The following is a 25817-nucleotide window of genomic DNA, read 5'->3' as shown; positions in this document are numbered from 1 at the left end:
CGAACGTTTTCAGGAAAGATTCGAGAGTGCGCCGCGGTCTTGTTTCCGGTTAAAACTAAATCGTTATGCAATTTTCCAACCCTATAACCTTGATGAACGGCATCGAATTTGATGATTTGAAAATATATCGAATATGCAAATCACAAGGTGCGTTACATCGGATTTCCGTTGCAGGGATACTGTCAAAAGTAAATTGACAGATTACGGTCAGACCACTATACAGTAAAACGAGTGGGTGCAGCATGATTACGTAAGGCCATGGATGCACAGTGATTCTCAATTTCCTCTTTCTAACGAACTTCTTTTTAATTCTCGACCTTTTATTTAAAATATCAAGATAGCGTAGCTCAATGCACAAAAATATAATTAACATTCGGTATACTAAATGCCTTAAGTGATAGTATGAAACTATTAGTACTTGAATATGCTTTATTTTTAATTTCATTTAGGTTGGTTAAAATAAACATTGTTTTTTTGGCAATGAATAGTGTTTTTATTTGTTCATTACAGTCAACCGATGACGTGTTGTTTTCAACGAGTTCATCAATCAGACACAGACATAGTACATGTGTATAATAGTATAGGACGAACATGTCTTTTTTATGTAAACTAAAGTAGTTAAAGTATTCGGGATATATCCTTAAATAGCGAACGTATAAAATTATACATAACCTTAAACTTATCAAACTTTTAAGAACAGGTTCGTTTGTAACCATCAATTAAGATCAATCAAACTTTAAAAGTTCTAAAACTTTAAAATTTAACTGAAAATCTTCTGCAACGTTTATGTTCAATCGTCATTACATCAAAATACTATAGTTCAGTATAACCCAACCTACCTGCTTTAAGAATTTAAGGGGATACTAAGAGGTGGCGAACGGTAAAAATGTTCGTTGCGATTTCGCAGCGTGCGAAACTGGTTTATCGTCGGTCGAAAAACGTGTTGTACAGAAGGAAGAAGGAGGCGTCTTATTAGCAAAGGAAAGTGCATCGATGCGTTTCTTAGTAGGAGGCTCGTTATGCCAGAGAAGACCGGAGATTCGTTTGAGCGGCGCGTGCATGCGTTATGGCGTTTGGTAATTCAAAACGGAAATTGATAGTTGGCGGTCTCCCGATCGGAGCTCTGCGTGCAAGGAACGCGTCGCAACGTTCGTTTGCGTGCATATATGAACGTGTATACACAATTACAGAACCGGAATGCATGCCTGTCTGCCGGCGATGTTTCTCTTTGATCGATTCTTCGCGACACACACGTACAATGCTGTATCTCTTGGTCGATCGCGTGTTGAGTTTTTAAATAACTCTGAAGATGCTATAATTAACGCGATTAGCATAATTACTGTAATAATTATTAATGCTAGCAGTTTTTGCATGTGTGAATGTAAATTTAAGTACATATTACAATGAACTCTTTTAATGTTTCTCTTTTATTAGGTTGGTATATACATATGTATGAAATGTTGTTTTTTCAGACATTTATGTAGAACAGTAAGCGCACATAGTTTCTTTTAATTACAATGATTTCTACATAATTAATATTTTTTTCAATAACTAATTAGTTTTCTTACTATTGTTTTATTTAATGGATATGATTGGTCCGCCAAATTCAAACTGTGCAGAAACGTTTCATAGGCGACAACTTAATAAAATCTAGAACTTCATTTTCTAATTTTCTTTTCTTATTACGTTATGAATGATAGAAATTCAGACACTTTAAATTGTTTCATCTTTTGTTCAATTCAGTGACACGAAGCTAAGTTTAATTGTAGACATGGAGTAATATGTTCCTCGTTTCTTTAACACCAGATGCGGTTTGTTTGGACGAATGACGATGCTATTAACATCGTATAGACACAGTTGATTACCATCAACTCTGCGGCAGCGATTGGCGATATCGATTTGCGTTATCTTCCTTTCTCATGTGGCGCTCTTGTGATATTTAACTCTTTTACTCGACCATTTCACGGTGAATGAAAATCACGCTTTGCCTCGTATAATCGGATAAAGGAAACCTTTTACGACTTATTATACTTGCATAAGAAAATATCAATGAAACTGTTGAAGATAAATTTAGATTTAATCGAATGACGTTGATTTGATAAAATTAACTATGTTTCCTTCAACTATAATAGATATAATGATTTTCTATATACCTTCCAATTTCGAAGAATATTATTTTACTATTATTATATCATTATAGTAAGTTTCTTTGACGTTGTATATATTGACTTCAGTTCTCTCTGTTCTCTGTGCAACTCTGTTCACATGAGCACTAAATACAGTATAGTGCTTAACCAGTGTCCACTATTAATCACAATAAACGTGTCTTGGACTGCTTTCCGACGCTCATTTAGAGTGCAATTATTTCTGTTCAAAAGGTCTTTGAACTCTCGAGGAGACGCTTCCGGATCTCCTCTACTCGATCTTGATGTTCCAGCATTGTATATTCATATTTTAAATCATTCTACTTTACATTCTACTAAATCATTTTACTTTTTATCTCATTATAAAGAACTGTACGTTCTTCTTCTTCTTCCTATTTTTATTTATCCATTTCCTATCATTGAATAATATATTTCTAATATTTCAATTTTTATTTTAATTCAAAATAGACCTTTGTTAAATAAATTAAAAATGAATTGTAGTTTACGATTATTGAAAGTAGAAAATTTTTATCACACGGAAATAAGAACACATATGTGGTATTATCGATTAACCTTGGTCGGAGTAAATATTTCAGTCATTTCCGCCGTGTCTGTTGCACAAAAATTGATGTGCACTGGCTCTAAAGACACGTTGTAATTATGATCTCGAAGGTTCTTGCATCGCTGACTATAGCGCGTCCTAATAATTCATGTAGACTCTTTAGATTTCAGTTTCTCCTTGACATTAGCCGTGCACGCACGTGCAAGTCGCTTAGAACTATCTGGAACTTACGTTGGAATTAATGATTAGAAAGATTCGTGGAAAGAGGCGACACTCGACACTCGACTTATAGAGAAATGTAAGTACGTACATTTTCTTCCTTCAGATAGCATCAATAAAAAAAGATTAACGTTATCTAACGCTTGCGTTTAACATAATTCTTTTTCGAATACAAAGTATAATTTCAAATAGTTTTTTATAATGTAGAATATAATTTTAAATAGAAGTTCATAATTTTAGGTAAATTTTTATTTTGTACTACTTCATTAGGATTTTATGTTTTTTAATTACTTTTATGTTAGGATACTTTCCTATTTTACAAATTTGTTCGTTTTGTAACTATGAATAATAACTTGTTTGAGATTGATTCAGATTAAAACTCGTAGAGTTAAAGCGCAATTGCTGTTGAAGTGACAATGAGCGCGCCTATAGAAGTTAAAATCTCGAGTCTAATAATTGAGGCCAGCGATGAAGTTACATGGAGTTTAAAAATACAAATTGGCTAACTCTTGTTGTGACCAGCGAACGGTTTGCTCGTCGTCTCCTTTTAGATATTTAGTTCGCGCGAGTACTTGACATATCAAATGCCCGCATCAGTGTTGGAACTATTGGGTTGGCAACTAAGTGATTGCGGATTTTGTCATTAGATGGTATTGAGGTTCAAGAGACATAAGTATGTTACATTTAAAAAATAACTAATTTTTTTAATCTACTTTTTTTTACATAAATGTACGATTTTAAATATTTTGTTACATTGTGTAGATATAAAAAGATATTTCTAAATAGATATGTATGTGTAAAATCTGGTAAAAATATATTTTTAAAAACATTCGTAAATATTTAAGATTATCGATTAACGTAGTTTGAATTGGCGCGCGCGCTGACTCTGCGGGGAAATAGCTTCGAGCCGTTGCCGACAGATTGCGACACTAATCGATGCGGGTCGAATAATTACAATCAATACATCGGTAAAGTTGATTAAATAGAGAAGAGACGAGATATGTATATAAAAGAAACATTTATTGATATTTTTTTATTTAAACAAATATTTTTAATTGTGACATTTTTGAATACTACGATTGAAGAAACTGAATTGCATCTTAATAATTAACTTATTGCACATACCGTTCTCGTTCTCACATGATACACGTCGTAGGCAATTTATCTTCATATAACATGAAACCGGACACTGTGTAATCACAGAAACGAGCCGGTAGAAATTTGCGAGGGTGGCGCTTAAGTCGCCATTTTGATGATATTGACATGCATTCCAGTTGAAGAACTGAATACCATAAAATATCGTATATTTTTCAATGATTATCTTAAAAATATATAATTTATAAAAGAAATTATACAAAAATGTCATAGAAAAAAAATTACGAATTAGAAATATAAATTTCTACATCATTATTTTATATAAAATACTTCTAAAATTGAACAAAGCTTAAATTAACTAATGGTGTGCAATTTTGTGTATCTAAAATGTAAGACACGTAATAATATCGCGGATACGAAGCCAATTATCATAAAAGTGATAAATATTCGACGAATTCGCAGAATTCTACGCGATTCCATACCAGAATTAACGCAGTCGACCAGAACGACCGGCATCCGGCTAATTGTATGTATGACTTGTCCATCCATTTTCTAGCCACTTATAATGCCATATATCTTCTTACTCGGTTCTCTCATATTACTTGAACTCCTCTCTATGCTTGCATAGAAATTAGCCACTTAAAAAGTGCCTAAGATTCCACAGTTCGTACAGCTACAATGGAAGTTAGAATTTTTTAGAATGAGGTGATGGACAATTTTGGTAGTTTTAACATTTCTACAACTTTTTGAATATTTTATTTTTAAGGACAAGCGGAGAAGAAAATTTTTGAGAAATAATGCAGACATTTAATTGTTCACGTGTCAACTATATATTCCTAATTAATTTATGTATATCATTGAACCCCATCTTTGCATTTTGTATAACAATTTTCCAAAGTAATATTAATCTTTTGAAATTATTTCACACTAATTTGAATACTTTCTGCAAATCTTGTTCTTCATTTTACAATTAACCGTGTATCAGTTCATCGTTCTGAGTCGATTGAACATGAACTAAGTGAAAAGTTATATGGCGTAGCGTCATTGAAAAAATTCAAATGACAGATAATTGAAATCGCGCGATATTTACAGATAAAATATCTTAGACAAATATTTGGTCGTAGTAAAACCGTGTCGTAACTCGTTTGACGATAATATTATTTATAAAACCGTGTTCCTTTTAAATGGACTTGATATTTACTTTCTGCTACAAGTCTGTCGCACAATACTCATCTCCAGTGTGCAATTACTCATTGTCAGACTTTATAACCGTGACGATGAACGCTTCTGGAAACCGCGTCGATTCACTTTTCACGGAATAATTATTTCTGTTTTCATTCACAATCACTTGTAATTAACCGAAGGAAGGAAAACGTAAGCTGATCATTTCTAACACCTTATGAATTTTTCATCGGGTTTTTTGTATTATTTATTCTTATTAAATACGTTCAGTATAACTTTATCTGACTTGTTTAGAGTAAAGTTTGCTTAATTTCGGAACAAACGTAGGATAGTAAATATTAAAAAAATATTTATTAGAAAATAAACTATAGAGCTTCTTATAAGAAATTAAAAAATTATTTATGCCCTGTATACTTAACAAGGGGAAAAACGTATATTGTTATTATTAAAATAAAAAAATGTTAAAGAAATTATTTATTTATGCTCTAAAAGGTGAATTGTTTAAATAGACATTTTATAAATCAGAAAATTAATATTTCCGTATACCTGCTAACGGTTTCTCATTTATAACATTAAAATTTAATTAATTTTTAGATTATCTCTCAATATTCTAATAGCAAGCAATAAAGATAATTCATTGTGTTACTTTCGTACAATAAAAATTTAGTCTATATATTTCAAGCTACCGGTACTGATAATAATAATTACAACAAAACAAGACCAGATAACATTGCATCAACGCATATAGCATATATGTCGATTAGGACAATTAACAGGCATCGAGCAATTTGCAAATAATTTGCTCCAGACTATTAATTACGTTTATTCGAGGACAATTATTTTTTTTCATTTATTCGAATAATTCTCGAGATTATTTAAAGTCGCAGAAAATAAAGATCAGTCGTACGCATATTTCCATTGCGTGTTTCGCTATAAACATGAGAATTTGTCAATTGATAACAAAACGAGACGTGCAAACAAATCTTGATCGTGATGCTCCTTGCTCATATAATTCCGCGCGATTATTTCTGCGAGTTTAATTGCTCAAAATAATCGTTTAAATTCATCATCATCTTGACTGACTTATTTGCTTCGAGGTTTCGCAAATTGAATAGAATACGAACGGTGAAACGGTATCATTCCACTCACATGGAATTCTCCTAGTTCGTAAATCAACAAAGCGTATTAACCGGGGCCTGGAGAAAGTGGCGTTAACTGTCTGTATAGGCTAACAGTGGTTCTCAACTTCTTGACTTCTAAAATATAATATTTATCCAATTCGTATGTGTATTTATCACATATTAGTCTTTAACGCACATACACACGTACAAAGTAATTTCCAAAATTTTCATAGGATCTATACTAAATGGAATTTGTTTTATATTATGCAATTCTTAGTTCTTACATTATTAAATCTTATTAATTCTCGTTTAAACAGTATATTTAAAGCGTTACAAGTTGTAAACTAGTAGATTCCAGTTTATACTAATTGAAAAATGTTAACATTACTTCTCATGATTTTTCTAATTAGCAATTTATGGAACCACTCTGGAGATGTACGAATCGCACGAGAATTGTAAATCAACTAAATTGCATAGAAGAATAGGATATTTAAAACGTTCGAATTAAAAATTCTTCTATATATATTTATAAATAGTCTTAAAGCTCGCAAGCTATGATTTATAAATACGCTTTCTCGTTTCAAATGATTCATTTTTAAATACTATCAGTAAATTAACATAACATACATAACATTACATAAATTAACATAATTTATATAATTTCCAAGATTCGATATTCAACGTAATACATCCCGTTTAAAAGCGTCTGCCACTAGAAGATTCTTCCATCTTTGAGTTTAACATGTTAACAAGCTCAGTTCCGTAGAGTTACGTTTGTCTTACTTTTGTTTGGCACCTATGGAAGGTCGGTCGCGATTTTGCAATTCGACCATCCCATAGATCTCGATCGTCTGGATTCACTTGGGTAGAATTTATATTCTGAACGGATTCAAGGCACAAATAATGCGACAATGACGTAACAGGATGTTGCAGCGACGTTCTCGAGTATCGTCATGTTTACCGCGCATAATTTTCATGATTCACGTTGCACAATCTTTTCTTTTTCCTCTCTTCAGTATCGATTTAAAGATCCAATTTTACTTCTTTATTTATTCGATTTATTTTAAAGTGGCCCTTTATACATTTTAAAGTCCTTAGTGAAAAAAACTATATAATTAGTGATTACGTGTGTACAAGATTAAATGATACTCAGTTAGATGGAATCGAGTAGACTTTGTGCGTATGTACGTAGTCCCTTACTTTTGATAAAATTCCTCGTGTCAAAATTTAATTATACTTCTTTGAGAATAATTGAAACCTTTAATGAAAAGAGCGGTTGAATGAAATTTTCTGAAAGAGTAGTAGGTTACATAAAATTATAATTCCTCTGTAAATATTAATCGGACCGTTTAATTAGCTCTTCTATAATCTGGCAATTTTTCGAATAAATTTCTAGACAAAGATCATGATTACGAGAAATTAATTTCTTATCAGATTTCTTACAAGAATATGTTCTTATCAATGTTATCGATTACAAGATATCGATCTTTGAATTTTATCTTGCTTACCTGTACAGCATAGTAAATTTGCAAGTTGTATATTTTTCGTATTAGTTTGTACTTACAGTCATAAAATATTCTTTCAGAATTTCTAATTTATTTCTTAAGTAACAGAAAGATACTTCCTTTAACTCCAAAAATTTACATCAATTTCTCATCAAATTTACAAACTTACATAAATAAATTATTGAATCATTATCGAAGAGAAATATTTCATTTAAATTTCATAATCATGACAATAAATTTGCTGAGCCTGGTTTTTCAAAAAAGTAGGATCAATCAGAGGAAAGATACCAAAGACTCTATTATCTCACGAAGGCCGTCGATTGTTATCACCTCGGTTATAATTTTCTAACGCGGAGAAAGGGAAACGAATAATGAAATCATGTGCTGCTAAGTCCGTCTTATCTGATTATTATAACAAGATAACGAAATACAGTGTGTTACGATTGTTCTATCGGTTAAGACGATGAGACGTTCTCGAAACTCGATACAAATCGTAATCCCATTTCGTATCGTTGTCCTTTCTGATTCACTTGTACTCTGCAAATAGCCTCGAATTGTATCGCGTTACACCTGATAGAATATCTCGAAATTTCTCTGTGAGCTCCATTATGTAACCAACAAATCTTGAAAATTATCGAATGACAGATAATGGTATTTCTAAAATTTGAGACACGCAGAGAAATTTTTATTATTAATTCTATTATCTTATACTTTCTATAAGACTGTTTTATATTTTTAAGCCTTTCCCCATAGTATCCTTTTGGAACACTTCCAGATAAATTCGTTTGGTTCCCAATAAATTCTTTTGCATTAAACAAATTTTTAAGTAATTTAACTAAGTACCTGGATAACTCAAGCACTTAAAAGATAATGAATCCGCTGATAAAAATATTTGTATCTTTTACACAATTCGTTACTTAATTTCAGATCAAAATTTTCGGCTCAAATATCAAAATCTACGTTATCTCCACATTAATTAAATTTTCTATTCATATGCATCTTATCCCCAATAATTCTCCAGTTGCCCGATTCGCCTCGAAAGAACAGAAAACATACAGTGACCGGCACAGAAGGATTGCTCGACGTTTAATCGATGCTTTTGACAGTAAACTAATCAAAAAGATCCGTTGAAATGATTACGGGTTTTCTCGATGGAGAAACAAGAAAAAAAAAGGAAAAATAAAATTACACAGGGCCTAGGGCGAGGATACAAGTGGCCGCAAGTCGGCCAACAAGCCGAAACAATGAAAACAAAGTATCCATGTTTACTCTGGGCTGCATGTTGCGCTTCTGTTCGCACCCTTCGTCGTTCTTTCATCTTCGTCCAGGCTTTTCAGGCTAGCGCGAAAAACTTCGAAAGGGCAGCCAAAAGACGAGTCGTTACTCTTTGCTTTCATCGCGTTTAATTCGAGCTTGTATTTTAAATTGCATCAGTGGTTCTAGGTTTTAGGGGATGGAATTTGTATGTTGTAGTATTGAGAGATATAAGTATTGAAAATTAATTGAAAACTTTTAACATGTTTGAGGTAAAATGTCCTTTGTAATGTATTCAAGAGGAAAGACGAAGAAAATAGACAAAATTCTATATTCATTTTTCTGTGCCAGGTGTTTCATATTCGTATTAATTTGTTACGTTAAGATTCATCTTTGGATGTATTTATAAATTCATCTTCGTGTATTCGTTACCTTTCTATGTTAATTCTCGAATATTTGATATTCTTCTGTATCGACCCAAACTTTACGCAAATTAGGTTCTTTAGATCCAGGCCTAACTTTTAACTAACAAACGCTAGGCTTTCAGAAAGTTTGAAAACATTTTCAGATTCTTACCGCTGTGTTAGATTATACATTTATTCGTTACGTTGAATGTCACAAACTATTTTTCCATAAAAATAGGAATTCAGAGGCACGAAATTCAAGATTTCTTAATGAAGCTTTTCCTCTGAAGTAAAATTCATTTTCCTCTAAATTTTCCAAGAATAGACAAAAATATTCTCATTGTTAGTCATTTAATATGACCGTGTCGACTCTCTATGTTATCATCTAGTTTCATATATCTCGAATAGATTCAACACCATTATTATCTATCTGTTGTTAGAATAATAGAATAGACAACGAGTAATCAAGCGGCTGTTTACGCTCGATTGTCACGTACGAATAAGGATCAGTTCCGAGAATACATGTGGAAATTTGGCTGCACGTGACAGGAATGTGCGTGTGATAGGTGTGAAACTCTGAGAATAAGTTTGCCTTAGAATCGTAAAAGAATCGTCAGAGAATTAATCAAAAGTAAAGAGAAAGTCCGCAGTCTACTTATAAGCAAATGTAATTAACACCAATGAAGCTATGAACAACATAATTTATATTATCCTACGATTGACACTACCAAATAAAAACATGGTAAAAAAATGATTAAAGAATTAATCAAACTCAAACTAAGAAGAGAGTCAGCAGTCTACTTATAACTAATGCGATTAATATCAATAAAACATTGAACAATATAATTTATATTACATATATATAATTACATTATAATTATGTATAACAATTATATATATAGTTTATATTACAATTGACATTACCAAATAACTTATTTCAACAAACAAGACATTATCTATTTTCAAAAATTATCTCTCTTTAAACAACCAACCAATTTACTCTACAGAATTACAAGGATCGCGAACAATACAGCATAACCACGATACTCACTAGAGAAGCTCATGGTACATATTTAGTACACACGTTCATAGTGAATGCGCTTTTTAACCCGCTTTCATTCACAAGCTCGTCACCGTAGAATGTATGCGCGCACTTGTGACGTATAGGTACCAGTGCATGCATAATATTACACAAGTGAATGAAGAAAATGACATCTTACGATCGTTCACACCTCCATTATTGCACGAGGCCGTGTTCCTCTCGTAGGATAATCATGCACTTACTAGTGGGTAATCCGCATCCCTCTCCGCCCTGTGAAATTGCGTATTCGCACAGAGACATGGCACGCAATGGGAGATGATGCACCTTGACTCGATTCTCCACTCTTAGCGGACGACCCCTCGTTGCGGTATTTTATTCACTGTTAGTCAGCTTCGATCATGATTAAACAGCCTCTGCAATGGGAACGATGGTGTGTTAGGGGATTCAGATATGTTTGAGAGTTATTATTTAATTTGAAATAGGTATAGAGATCGTGAGAAGTAGATCGAGATAAAATTGTAGAATTTTGCTGATCTATTAAAGTACAGATATGAGTTTAGAGAAAAGTTCTTTGAAATTCTGAAAGTTTTTTTTTTGTAAGAACGTTGGAAAATATGTTTAGCAGAACTTAGCATATTACCACAATATTACAGAAAGTACTATTAGATTTATACAGTAAATTTAAATTGACTTTTACTGTAATGATAATTTAAAGATTATATAGTAATTAGAAGACGCCTTTATACTATAAAATTATGTCAATAATTGAACGAGTTATACTTTCCTTGGTAGTTATGACTTCATGAAAGCAATTTTATGAAACACGATATAATACGCGTGCATGAGTTTTCCACGCATTCATAATCTGCCATCAGCTTCTGCTAAGTTGTTCCGAGTAAACGTCGAACCATTTATTAGGTTCTCCTGTATTATCGGTTTTCGTCGCTCTGTTCATCGTGATACGTGCACACATTCATAATGTACTTGCCTAAAGTAATTTGAGTCTCATATATGTAACGAGAGACGAATATTAAATTCCAGGGAATAGAGTCTCGTCTGCTCTTTAAAATATGCAAGGAGATTCTTCGCTGTTTATTTTATATGATGCATTTAGGAGCCTGTATAGAACGGTACTATTGCTTTTTATAAATTATAACGATTCTTTGATCGCTACTGTATCTTTGTACTTTGATGTTTCAAAATTTTTTTAATAAAATAGTAGATGTACATTTGAGTTTCGCTTTCTACTGAGAATATTTTAATTCATTTGAGATGATATATTAATAAATTTAGAAATAATAAAGAAAAATTATAGATTATTGTAACTGTATTATAATTAAAGTAGTATGATAAAAATAGGCAAATATTTCTAGCTCGCTAAAGGACGATATTAATTTTGTCAAATACTTAACATGATTTTAATAGCTTTAAAAATAAAAATGTGGAATTCGTCATTTTGTCAGGCTGATAGTTACCGTTGAGATTAATGTAACTTTCCGATATGTTAATCTTTAATTTCGATTACGTCGTGCTTATGCGAAAATCAAAGTGTTACAAAAGATTAATATGCAGAGAGCAAATTGGTCGAGTAAACGTGACCGAGTGTCGTTCCTCCTTTTTTGTTCTCGGGTGAAGTTTCGCTGAATTCGACTGGCTCAGCTCGATCCAGAATTTCTCGATACACCGGTTCTCCGTCGTTTCCCGATCTCCGCGAAAAATTTAGAAAGTAGCGCTTGCTATAGACGTCATGGAAACGCGTCTCGAAATCGTCAAGAAAAAGAAAAATCGATGGGATTGACATTATCGGCTAGATTCATTGTCTGTGTAGACACATTTATGTAATTCTGTCGTGGACACAACTTAAATTTTTCTCAAAAGGCAAAAATGTTGATACAGAGCATATTAAAGCTAATACATATTTATTTTAGTAAAGGAATAATATTCATTTTTATAAAATATAAAATATTCATTTTTGTTTTGTATGGCGCTTTGCAAATAGGGGGATAAGTGGGCAGTGTGATTCCCATCGACCATATTGGATACATTTTATTAAATCAAGATTTAATATAAAACAAATATTTAGTAAAACTTGATCTTAATTACTCTGTGGTTATTTATACAGTTTCAGTTTTCTATGGTAACACACTTTCATAATGGGAATACGTTTTCATATTGCCTACACGTTTGACTCTGGTTGGTGGGAAAAGTATATAAATCCCATTGCCTATAAAGGAGTTAACCGAGACATGTCCACTACCCTTTCAGGAGGAATATTGCAAACTACCTAATTTTAGATGTCGATGTCCATATTACTATTCACATCCCTTTTGAAAAAATTACTTTGTATAAAAAGTAGTTAACGGTAATAAAAAATTTGATTAACATACTTAACTTAGATTCCAAAGAATGAAAAAAGGAAGATATTACAAATACGTTTATATACATCTGAATTAATACCAACATACTTAAGATTAAAACGCACTGCGGTGTTACATTGAACGTCATACGTTTTTAAGCAAGGCCGAAAACTGCCATCCTGACACATTCTATATCTACACGTATAATTTCTCGTCTGTACGAACGAGTTAGACGCGTATGCGTGATTTTCCACGCATACGTAACACGGGAGGCTGCTGGCTGGTGTAGGTGTAGGTGCGTGCTATCGACCGGGTATCCTTCTGTGCTGGACGCCGGTGTGCCCCACCCTGAAGTGAGTAGCGTGCAAGAGAGAACGCTATACGTCGCGAATAAGACGAGGACAACTAGCGCCACGAGTGCAGGTTTAAAAAGGACAGACGATCACGAGCGAAGAGAAGCGAGAGATGCAGCGAGCGAGAACAAAAGGGACAGAGGAGCACCGTGGAACCGGGAAAAAACAGAGATGGCTTTAGAAGAGGAAAATAAAAGTGGATCCGATGGGAAAAAGCGGGAAAAAGAGAGAGAGGAGGAGCGTGAATTCGCGAAAAGGGGGAAAGTCGTTTAAAGGGAGAGAAGGAGCGAAGTAATGACAGAGTGACAGGAGTAAAAAGAGAGAGCAAGCGGAGATTCGTGTGGACGAAAGGAAGAAAGGGACGGAGAGTCGCGGAGAGAGAAAGAGAGAGAATAGTAGTCTGAAAAGACAAGGACATAGCTAGTGAGGGAGAGGGAGGTAGTGAGCGAGACAGATAGCGAGGGAGCGAGACAGAGAGAGATCACGGCACGCAGAAATGCCTCCTGCTTAGTGATAGCGTAGAGACTGTAGTGTTCACATCACACGCGACACGCCGAGAATTTTTCGCAAGTTCGACGCGCGCCCAAAGTATTATCGTTCCATTCCGCGACACGATAATTGGATACGTTACAAAACGCACACACTTAACGTGTATATACATATTATATAGAAAAGCGCGAGCGCGCGACCATCTCGACAAAACGCACACATATATAATACGTACGCACAGGACAACGCAGGAGACAGACCGTTCGAAGGACACACGAACAGAGAGATAAAGTACCAGCGAAAAGGATACTTCTCTCGTATAAAAAGAACACTATCTACCTTCGAAGGAACAACGACCATATACGCACATTCCTAACGACTGTGACCAATTTTTAGAAGGCGTTCTTTTTGCCAGGATTTTTCTCGCCGAACCGCGCTCTCTGATCGTTCTCTTTCCTTCTTTCGAGACGGTGAGTAAGAGACCATACATCGATTGCACTGGCTAATCCTTTTCGATATCTACTTACATAATAGTAAATTATTATTTTACCATCTATTTATTACATTTTTATACTGTAATATTTTTTGGCGCGTTATATGAACGATATACGTCCTAAAAAGGATCGCGAAATTTTACAACCGGAAGTCGCGAGAATTTCTTCACGTTTGCGTACTCGATATCGATTGACGGCCGTCAGGGTTCCCCGGGACACACGCAATCCGCTTTCATTTTCACCCGCGACCAGGAAAGACATAATAATAGAGTGTAGACGCATTGATCGCGATTGCTACCAGTAACGGACGCCCATTCGCCGATTTTTCCTTCTTACCGGTTCTCAAACGTTCCTTATCTCCCACGACCTATTCTAACTCTAATACGAATTCTTTACGATCGAGGATCGCGTACCAGCGAGAATAATCAATTTTCCAATCGACCGTAGCCGGTGTACGATTCTGTCAGCGCCTTCCGTACTACGTTAGTCAGCCAGTGTGACCGGAACTGCACCGTTCAAGAACAGTTAGAGAATTTATGTGTTCACTAATCTAAATCGACGGAAGTATTAAAATAACCTATCATTTAAAGAGTAATATTTATATACAAATAATTATATATACAACAGTATTATTTACATAATATATGACAGTATTCCAGTGAATCATTTACCTACTAGTTACAATTTATAATTCTCTAACTAAATTGCTCGGTGATGTTAACGAAAATAAAAATTGGAAAGAAAGAGGGAAAGAGACCGACAATCGACTTCTCGGTTCTTTTAAACCATCATTAGAAAGTTTATTCGCGAGAAGAAGAATATTTCGACGGATAATCCCGTGAAAGGGGACAACGATCGGGAAGACACAGGACCTTTGACTCTCTGCCAGGGGTGACTACCCCCCGTCGACGCCAAGGACAACCGGAAGTGCTTCAAAGTACACGCTACATACACAAGTATAGCGTGCCCGTGTATAACACGCGTTCGTTTTCCGTCCATCTTGCCTCGTCGAGGAAGTGTGCCGCCACCCACACCCTCTCTTGTTCCCCCCCGTGAACTTCCGGTCTCGAAGATCCTCCTACAGGACGTTGGGGAAGGAGAAACGTGGTGAAGAGGTGAAGTTCGATTATCGAGAGGTGAACACACGAGGTTCACCGTTCTCTGTCAGTTTCTCGCTCGCTGTCTCTCTCGCCGGGGCGTCGTCATCGTTGTCGTCGTCGTCGTCGTCATGGGCGGATGTACCTCTAAGGATACCACGTCGAACGACGAGTACGTATTCGTTAGATATTTATAGCGAGCAATTTGCAAGAACGATTACTTTTAGGATTTGCTTGATCTTTTGTGAGAATGGTATATTATGACGGATTATGTGTACATTTGTATGAGTATTTTTTTTTTTGAGGTCCGTTACGTATTTATTGTTGTTGGATAAAAAATTTTAAGACAGATTATTTGGGGTTTTTAGGTTTTTTGGGAGAATGCTGTATTATGTGTGTGAGTCGGTTTAGGGGTTCATCGGTGACGTCACTTGGCTCGGTGCCCGCCTAGTGACGTAGCAGGACGTCAGATCAGACATTCATGGAATTCGTAATTGATGCATCGAGGACTCGAGTGAGTCATCTAGAAGTGTGTAGTTATTATGTATAGGAAAATTGTGATCTTATTGGGGAGAGATATTTCTATTGTTCCTTTTTTTTAATTTTATTAATACAAGGAATGGTATTTCAATAAGGTTTTAATACGTTCTGTCAGTCTTACAAAGACATAAAAAAGATACGATTTTATTCTTAATAATTATTTAGAACAAATTTTTCTCAGAGTATAAAAAAAATTTGGTAGGTAAATTTGAATAGGTTACAAATATTTTAAAAAGAATCGTCAATGTAAAATGCATCCTGTCTATTGAATAGCGTTATAAAGCATAGCCAGGATCTTTTTAAAAGACTTCTACAAATATTGGTAAAATAAAACATACTCCATCTATTCAGTGGTATGAATACACGAAGTAGAGGCAGAGATAGAAACTAAAAGGAATATGTAAAACAGAATACAATCTCTTCATTCAGTGGCAAGATGAAAAGGAACCAGGGCTGGTTTGGAAAATCTCTAAAAACAAATTGGTAACAAGTATAAATACAAAATGCATTCTTCCTATTTAATAATAACATAAGACAAACTCAAAATTATTTCAAAAAATCTCCAAAAAATATTGCTGCAAGATATGAGACTAAAATATCGCTTGTCATGTAAAAACACAAGCTTTACGTATAAAACTCGTAGTATCGGTATTATGAAAAAAAAAAACAGATTTAATTCGAGTTATTCGTCAGCAAACCATCGAAGTTCCCATCGCTCGATCGTTAAACCTTGCTTACAAGTTACTCGGGACTTCATTATCCTTCGTGTTTCCCACACTTTAAGTATCGAACCGTCAACAGAGTTTATGTCCTCCGAAGTTTGACGTACAGGCCAAAGATCCCTCTCGACTGAAACTTTTAGTGTCTATTATCTTAGACTCTAAGAGTTAGGGAGCAGTTTCATTCGCCAATGTCAAATTAATTAGAAACCGCTTTTCCATTTATCTATATCTATAATTAGTGTATAGTTATTAATTTTCTTGATACTGCATCATAAGAGAAACTCATTCTTATTAACTAGTGTTGTGTTGTTTCTTAGCGAAATATTAAATTGGAACCTTTTTTTCTACCTTTTTTTATTTCATTCTATTGGTTTGGAATTAAATGTGTTGTTTGAACGTTCTCTTAAGTTCCTTATAAAGGAGCTTGGTCGAGTGTGTAGCCGACGTTTATAGTGGGGTAGGGACTACCCCTGTTGGTTCACACAAAAGGGTTAACCCTCTGCCCTTACGCAGGGGCGTGGACGAGAAACAGGTCGACTGAAAAATTTTATTTGCATTTCGCACGATATATCGTCCTATGTTCACTTCGCCTGCCTTGTTACCATTGTTGCACTTTCCGAATGAAATATGCTTGCTGGAAAATATTTCAAAGGCTTTTTTGCAATTTTTAATTCTCCCTCTTTTTTCGATTTACGAGGAATGACTAAAGAGCTCTGTGGTAATATTTTATTGCAATTTGTAGAATACTGTTTTATCTAGCGAAAATATTTTTTTAGGAATTGTTAATATCCTAATGTTCAGCATTTAGAGTATTACTTTCTACGAACTATGCTCTAGTGACAATATTCCTTTTTAAGTTGTAAAATAACAATGATAATAAAATATTTAGCAATTTAAAACAACAATAAATTTTATATAGATTCCATTTATTCTTTTGTGAAAACGAACTTGCCATCTATTTACAATGAGAAAGAGAATATAACCGATGGAAAACATCTTTAAAACATCTTTTCCCCACTTTTTAATTTTTTTTATTTTTTATTCTTTAATTTAAAGAATTCTTTGATAATGTTCCTTTGTAATATTTAAAATAATTTTTTGACTGAATTACGCTCTAACGAATTTATTTGTTGAGGACAAAAATCTCCAATTTTTTTAGAGCAAGGAGACACTTCTTTCTGTTAATTAGTCACACAATAAATATAAGAAACTTTGGGTGAAATTAGTAATGATTAGGTGTAAGTTTAATTGGTATAATAAGTATTTGAATCTATTTCAATAAAGATATCGTGATGAGATAAATTAAAAAATACTGTCAGATCATTATTTGATTCTTATCGTTCGCTGTTGTCCGTCGTATTCGTAAAATATCACAAGGAAACTTAAGACAACAATTGATTGGACTTGGTATGGGTAAAGATATTATCTGACAGCATAAGAGTGCAAGTCATTTCCACTGGCATACATGAGAGTATAAATAAATATGTGTACAGACTATTAAAAAAGATGTTTCAAGAATGTAATTATTAATTATAATTAATTGAGTAGGCTTAATCAACGTGGATCTGCCCGTTAACTATCTCAGAATATAAGAGAGTAAAATTACTTTTGTGTATTTATAAAGATTTAATAAATTAACTACTAATGTATAATTATTTCTCATATTAGTGATCGAAATTAATTTTCATTTTTATATTCTCAATTCTCCCTTTTTTTTTTTTTTAATATCACGCTGTATTTAAAAAATGGACGTGCAATATTTTAATCTTTTAAATTATTTGTTTAGAACAGAATTGCAGATCGGTAGCTTATGGAATAATATAAAATTTTCATTGTATAATGTTTTGATCAACACAATTTACGAAAGGGATTTATTCATTTTTTTTTAAATATCTATAAATGTTGTAAAATATCTATAAATATATATAAATGTTGATTAAGATCGTAAGTTAAAATGTGTGTTGTTTAGCGCCTTATCTTATCATTCATTATCATTCGTTATTTTTTTTTTTTTATTAAGTCGATGGAAGATTAATGATCGATTGAAATCGTATGTAGGTTTATCAGATTACTGTGGTAATAATCGTTGATTTTTACTAGACAGCGTCTCCTTCTTCTACGTATATATTTGAACAAAACAGTCAATATAAAATATACAAATCTCTAGATTTATGTTTCACGATTTATCAAACTTTCATATTACTCCTGACGATGAGACACTTTTGTAGAAGTCTTGATAGCTTCCTCCGAATATAATAATCACTTATTATTTATTACCAAAAACGCACGTCATACGGCAGATGCTTTTCAGTCGATCAATATTACAATTTACAATAAAAAACAGCTATAGAAATTATAGCGATATCAATAAAGAACATCAAACCAAGAAAATATGAAATCACTGAAGGAAATATGAGAGAACACGGAGTATCGCACTAAAAATTCCAACTGAAATGACAAAATTCAAGCACAAAAATCCTCACTCAATTCTCAATCACTAAAATGATTAATTCGCCATAAAATCCTCGGTGTCGTGAAATCTCGTTTGAAGAAGAAATACGGAAGAGAAGAAAAATCTCGTGTCTGAGAGTCTGTTTTCACATAGCGGGGGAAAAACAGAGAGGCGAAGCTTTGGAGACGCGATGGGATCGCGTCATCCTAATCCTGGTCGACGTCGAGTGACATCGTTGTGATTAGCGTCTGGCTGAGTTCTTCCTTCTCATCGTCTCGTGGTCGCCGTCGTCGACGGATGCACGGTTTCATAAGAGAAAGAGAGGATCGTCCGTTAACTGTTCGTGTCGCTTATAAATAGACGCATAACCCGGGGCGATAATCGAGGCATAATCGGCGCATAATCGTCGACAATGGGCGTATGCACGTCGCTGGGCATATGCGAGTCGGATGAAACGAACGTCGAGGACGAGTACGTATTGCTGGTTGGCACAAGCAGTGTTTCGACTCGGCTAAAAAGCCACCATCTGTCCGAATATCTGCAGTCTCGCTCGAACTTTCTCTATTTTACATTTCAACCCTTGTGTCAGCAATACAAATTCTGCAATTATCATTAAACAGAAGCTACATTAATTAATTTTATAAATCGTAAGGCAGAGGGAAATGATGGTGCTGCAAATACTATTCTTTTTAATTTACCTTGGAATCTGCTCTATCACAGTAAAAACAAAAACACCACAGTTTACAACGGTTCTCGAATAAAAAGGCAGAGGGATTCCGTTAATTTATTGTTATTTTTTCTTTTTTGTTTTTTTTTTGCAATTTCTTTCATCAATTCTTTATCAATAGATAATGAATTTCTTATTTCAAGTAGTATCATTATCCTTATATCGGTATCTGATGATGAAAAATCACGTGAATTTTGTATTTAACCCAAATATAATCTGGCACTATTATTATCAAGAAAAGTTCGAGCGAAATATTATGTGTTTCAAAATGTGCACCAACGACGAGTCACGCCTACGCCACTAATCGTGTAATAGGTACATTTTGCAATTTTGCACAAAATAATTAATCTAAGCAATTCTATATTTCTAAAAATGATAAAGTCTAAAATAGTTACTTTATTGTAATTTCAAATGTTTTATTATTTTGAGCAATATATCTTGACACCTTGCAATACAGTCATAGCATTAATAAGGAAATACATTTTGTTAATATAATATCCTCTTATGTCACAATCTTATCTCTTTAACGATGTATCATTATTTATCGTATTATTATCTCAATTTTTTCATAAACGATGGACGTTATCAATGTTTTAATTCATAAAAATTATTAGACACTTAATGCCTAATGGTATTCCCTTTATTAATAACTGCTTGAACTATGCTTTGTACATATTCGTCGCCATATTCATGTATACAATCGACGCCATGTTTCGAGAACGCGCCCTATCCTCATCCGGTACTAACCTAACAAACACGAGTAACGATGAGTCCTTTCGATTCACGAGGTAGCGCAATAGAAAAGTGCATGAGATCCGACAAGACAGCTGTTGCTATTGGAATTCTCGATGTCAGGCTCGTTTAAACTCCTTAAAGCCCTCTCCGCATCAAAGGATACCTTTGTGAGACCATTGGCTCGACTCTTTGATAATCCCATCTCCCGACAAACTATTAAACTATTTGGAACTTGGTGAGTAGCACCAAGGATATTCGGTTGACTTCTAACGAATTTTTCTTTTATATTTTTGTACGTTTCCTTATTGTTTGTACATCACCATATTGTTAATTATTAGATGTTTCATGGTAGTTAGAAAACTTGTGATTTATTATGATTGAAATAACCACGTAGAGCTTATATGGGAGAAGAAAAATGGCCAAAAAGTGACAAATTTATATCCCTTCAGGCATCTAATATTCTAACAAGGCATCACACATTGCATACTTTGTCGTTAACGATGATTTTATTGAAGAACTATCATCCGAAGAAGAGAAGGATGAAACGTAACAATAATTCTTCGTATTCAATACATTCCATTTATTTTCGAAGTAAGTTATAATAACAGACATGTTTCATAGAACATTTATATCGTAATGTTTTACCTTAATTTGTCGCGTGTTATTGTTATTAAGTAACAATATTAATATCAACTTTTCTTTACAAAATAGCGTTTGAACATTTACATTTTTTTTACATTTCCAAGTTATGATCATGTGAAATCAGAAAGTTCCAATTCATATCTTTTTGCCATAAGTAATTGCCCTTTTTATGGTGCAATTGGGAATTATAGAATCATGTCTTACTAAAATTTTGTATGTGCTTGAAGGGGTACTTTGCCACTTTCCGACTATCATTCTTTGTTGAAGCATCGTTATCATTGATGAGTTTTGAGTATGTTTTGAGGATTCAACTGACTTTTAATAAATGTTTCTTTTATATTTTTCTATATTTTCTTATGATTACTCATCAGATGTTTCATGATAGTTAGAAAACTTGTAATTAATTATGGTTACAATAATTAGTATATAGAGCGTGTATGGGGAAATTTGTTGAAGCATCGTCATCATCGATGAGATTGTTTTGTGATCATGGAGTTGCAAGAGGGTTGTGAAAGTTGCATTACGATGAGGGTGATGTTACGTAAAAGTTATATGGGTTATGTACAACATACAAGGTGTCTCAAAGGAAAATAATGAGAATAGTGGGGGATGTTTTAGGAATGTGGACTATGGATTTTCATGCGTTTATGAGAAATTTAAATATGCAAAAATTTATAGAATATATATATAATGCACAGAAATATACATCACCTTTATCTAATATCTTACTCTTTTTCATTTGTTTAATTATATTCGTAAAAGTTGCACAAATATCTGCGCTCTATATTAATAAGATTGTTTTTGATTAGGTTTAGTGAAACTAGTATGAAAGGAATATTTTTATTAACAAATTAAGGACCGAATAGTGAAATAGTACATAGTACGTAAAAACTAAAGAATGAAAATAATTTATATATCATTATTAAGATACGAGAAATGCATTGAATCTTTTTCGTAGTCGGAATGTTAAAAAAGAACAGGATTCTATGATGTAAATTGCTTGAACAAAAAATTAAATAAAACATTGCGTTAACGCGTTAATATTTCAATAGTACACCATAATATTTAATTTTTATAGAACATTAGGTTGTAATAAAAATTGTTTATAGTTCATTAGCGCACTTTTTATTCTATAACATTATTTAACATTAAATTCTTAAACATTAGTAAACAACATGTTTTGATAAGTTACGTTTATTGCTTTAAATAGTTTGTTTAAATTAATTCCAGAAGAGAAAATTAGGCGTAATTAGCTTGAGATTGTTATATCTCCTCATATAAATAATGAAATGTAAAGAATGTGTTACTAGTTATAACTCATTCATTATAGTATAATAAACAAATACTTTTTAGTGATAATAGATAGAATTTTTTAGATATATTATATTCATATATTTTAAATATATTAATTACAATACAATTTTTGTTAAATATCAATTAGCAAAGTATATTTAATAAAAAAGATGGAAATAAAGAGTATACTTCATCACAAATATTCAAAGTTAAATTCTGTTTCACCGCAATTAAGGACTTCAATATTTGCACTGCTATCTTGCTGCTTATCACCAATTTCAAAAAGCTTCTACATTTATGATATGTACATAAAAATGCGACTGTTAAACCAATTTTTATACAAGGCAGATACTATGTATGCATATCGATACAGCGGATTTTCTAAAATCTCGAAATATATTCCATTGTACTATCGCGGATATCGTAATATAGCGGACAGTTATGACTATCATAGACGATCTGTTACGAATAATACGTGCAAATAAACACGTAATTTTTCGCGATAAGACACACTGATAAGAAATTAAACGACCTTGTTACAAAAGTCTCGTCTACCTACGCTATAATTGATTTCCAATCTATCATTGAAGTGAAAAACATTATGTATCGAATAGCAAAGAAGGAAAGACTAATTCTTCTGGTTCTACTAATCTATTTGATATTCTTTTGCTTCATGTAAAATACGGTTATCTTATAAGTGTAAAAATCTGTTTGTAGATTCATTGCATTACTTTACATTTTGCATTCATGATTTTACTATCTTACTGTCTTCTTCTTGTATTGATTAATTTGAAAAAAAATTTCTAAATTCAATCTACTATATTTTTAAAAGTAGTCAAGAATATTAAAAAAATGTTCAAATTGTTTTAAAAATTATTTTCCATGTCGTACATTCTTCCGGAGAATACTTAATTTATAGTGTAATTTAATTGTTTTTAGCAAGAAAAATAGCAATATGGTTGACCAGGCAGTTTTGGACAAACTGGAAGCTGGCTTCTCCAAAGTGGCTGGCTCTGACAGCAAATCTCTGCTGAAGAAGTATCTGTCCAAAGAGGTCTTCGATCAACTGAAGACAAAGAAGACTTCCTTTGGATCCACCCTCCTTGATGTGATCCAGTCTGGTGTAGAGAATCTGGACTCTGGTGTCGGTATCTACGCGCCTGATGCTGATTCTTACACAGTTTTTGCTGACCTCTTCGATCCCATCATTGAAGACTACCATGGTGGCTTCAAGAAGACTGACAAGCATCCACCAAAAGACTTTGGAGACGTCGATAGCCTTGGCAACCTTGACCCAGCTGTTAGTATTGAGGATTGTAGTCTAGATGCAATGAAACGCGCAGTATTTATTATAACATACAGGATTAAGATTGATATAGCAAATATTATTGCAAATTCATTTTTATTCGGTAATAACTATAAAACGATAATTATAATAAATTCATACTCATTCAGTAGTAATTACGGTGTTAAAAAGGGAACTAGATTTGTCTTCAAATTTATTCTTTCTAAGAGCTATAATTACTATTACATAGAAATTAGAAGAATTATTTCTAGGCAACTTCTAAGATAACTATTCCTCTTAAGAATTCAATAAATATAAAGTATTGATTAGTCCTTTATTCTTCTCAGGGTGAGTTCATCGTCTCCACCCGTGTAAGATGCGGCCGTTCTCTGGAAGGCTATCCATTCAACCCCTGCCTGACTGAAGCTCAGTACAAAGAAATGGAAGAGAAAGTCTCTAGCACTCTGTCTGGCTTAGAGGGTGAACTCAAGGGAACTTTCTATCCTCTAACTGGTATGAGCAAAGAAGTTCAGCAGAAACTGATCGACGACCACTTCCTGTTCAAGGAGGGTGATCGCTTCTTGCAAGCTGCCAATGCTTGCCGCTTCTGGCCCACTGGCCGTGGTATCTACCATAACGATGCCAAGACCTTCTTGGTCTGGTGCAACGAGGAAGATCATCTCCGTATCATTTCCATGCAGATGGGCGGTGATCTTGGACAGGTACAAAAAATAATTAAATGATGTATGATTAAACAAATATCCGCAATCTAATGACTATATCAATGATCATAGGAACAAAAAGGTCTATAGCCTTTCAAGTTAAGTAATTAACATACTTTTTTTTAAAGGTCTACCGTCGTCTGGTGAGCGCCGTGAACGAGATCGAAAAACGACTTCCTTTCTCCCACCACGACCGTCTTGGTTTCTTGACCTTCTGCCCTACCAACTTAGGTACTACTGTCCGTGCCTCTGTACACATCAAACTGCCTAAATTGGCTGCTAACAGGGAGAAGCTTGAAGAAATTGCTGGAAAGTTCAATCTCCAGGTCCGTGGTACTCGCGGAGAGCACACCGAGGCCGAGGGTGGTATCTACGACATTTCCAACAAACGACGTCTCGGTCTGACCGAGTATCAGGCTGTGAAGGAGATGCACGATGGAATCGCCGAGCTGATCAAGCTCGAGAAAGAACTTTAAACAGCGCGCCAGAGAAAGAACAACCACGCGATCATTTCCCTCTTTTATTCGCCCTTTAGACGTTCTTGATACATCGAGGATCTCCTTTCCTTCGGAAAACAAAAACGAAATTCAAACATCTTTAAGAAATCTTCATACTGTTTCCCGCATAAACTGAAAGAAACGCGTATATCGAAGAGGAATTCGAAAAGAAATTTTCGAAAAGTTTGTAGCGTGATAAGAATGTATTATAGTTTGTTCACGTTTTCAAACGTGAGGAAGGAAATTAAAGAATAAAAGGAGGATATCCTTAAAAAAAACAATTTCTAAAAGACAATGGGGCATTTCTGGGATTTCTGATCCACATGGTGTCACGTGGTATAATAATGGTGGTATAATATGGTTTTGGTCCTCGATGTGCTAAGATCTCTTCACGCAGCTATAAAGCGCGTTCTTAGAGTTCCAAACGGAGACGATGTAAACGCCGTTCGCGATAAAAATTGATTCTAGAAAACTCTAGCTAGCCTAGTCGAAATCTAAAGATCGAATCTTAAATATGCTAAATTTTTGAAAAAATATCTAAAATTGTCGTGAACGGTGAACTTTTGCACGTCTCTACGGTCTCCACCTCCCTCTTTACACACGCGATATGATTACTATTATTATTATTAATTAATATTATTACCGTTATATTATTATTATTATTATTATATTATTGTCTCTTACGTTGACTCAAGTTCCTTTGTATCAATCCGTACGAACAAAAAGAAAATGGAAAAGAGAAGAAAAAGCTTGTATTATAAGTTCCATATAATACGCATTATATTATATCTTTAACAGTATTTTAATTTTATTTCATCCCGTTTTCTTCTTTCTTTTTTTTTCTAAAGACATGTAATATCCAGCATGTAGAAAAAATACACGCA

At 33.7% G+C, this 25817-nt stretch overlaps 1 protein-coding gene and 1 long non-coding RNA gene across 2 annotated transcripts; one reads left to right on the top strand and one right to left on the bottom strand.

Annotated features, from left to right (window-relative positions):
* Window positions 1-1408: 1408 nt before the first annotated feature.
* LOC122575811 lies at window positions 1409-2862 on the bottom strand. The gene is made up of 2 exons (XR_006319545.1): window positions 2154-2862; window positions 1409-2055 (listed from the first exon to the last, which is right to left on the bottom strand). It is a non-coding gene; the product is annotated as an uncharacterized LOC122575811 (long non-coding RNA).
* Window positions 2863-13765: 10903 nt separating this feature from the next.
* Window positions 13766-25733, top strand: LOC122575792 (arginine kinase). Its single transcript, XM_043745213.1, has 5 exons — window positions 13766-14197; window positions 15017-15490; window positions 23369-23729; window positions 24062-24436; window positions 24565-25733. The coding sequence occupies exons 2-5, from the start codon at window positions 15450-15452 to the stop codon at window positions 24910-24912; spliced, it is 1125 nt and encodes a 374-aa protein (XP_043601148.1). The 5' UTR covers window positions 13766-14197; window positions 15017-15449; the 3' UTR covers window positions 24913-25733.
* The last annotated feature ends 84 nt before the right edge of the window (window positions 25734-25817 follow it).

This window comes from Bombus pyrosoma, linkage group LG15 (genome assembly GCF_014825855.1).
Source record: "Bombus pyrosoma isolate SC7728 linkage group LG15, ASM1482585v1, whole genome shotgun sequence".
Lineage (NCBI taxonomy): Eukaryota > Metazoa > Arthropoda > Insecta > Hymenoptera > Apidae > Bombus > Bombus pyrosoma.
Note: the sequence above shows the minus strand (reverse complement) of the source record. Positions and strands in the feature narration are given on the sequence as shown.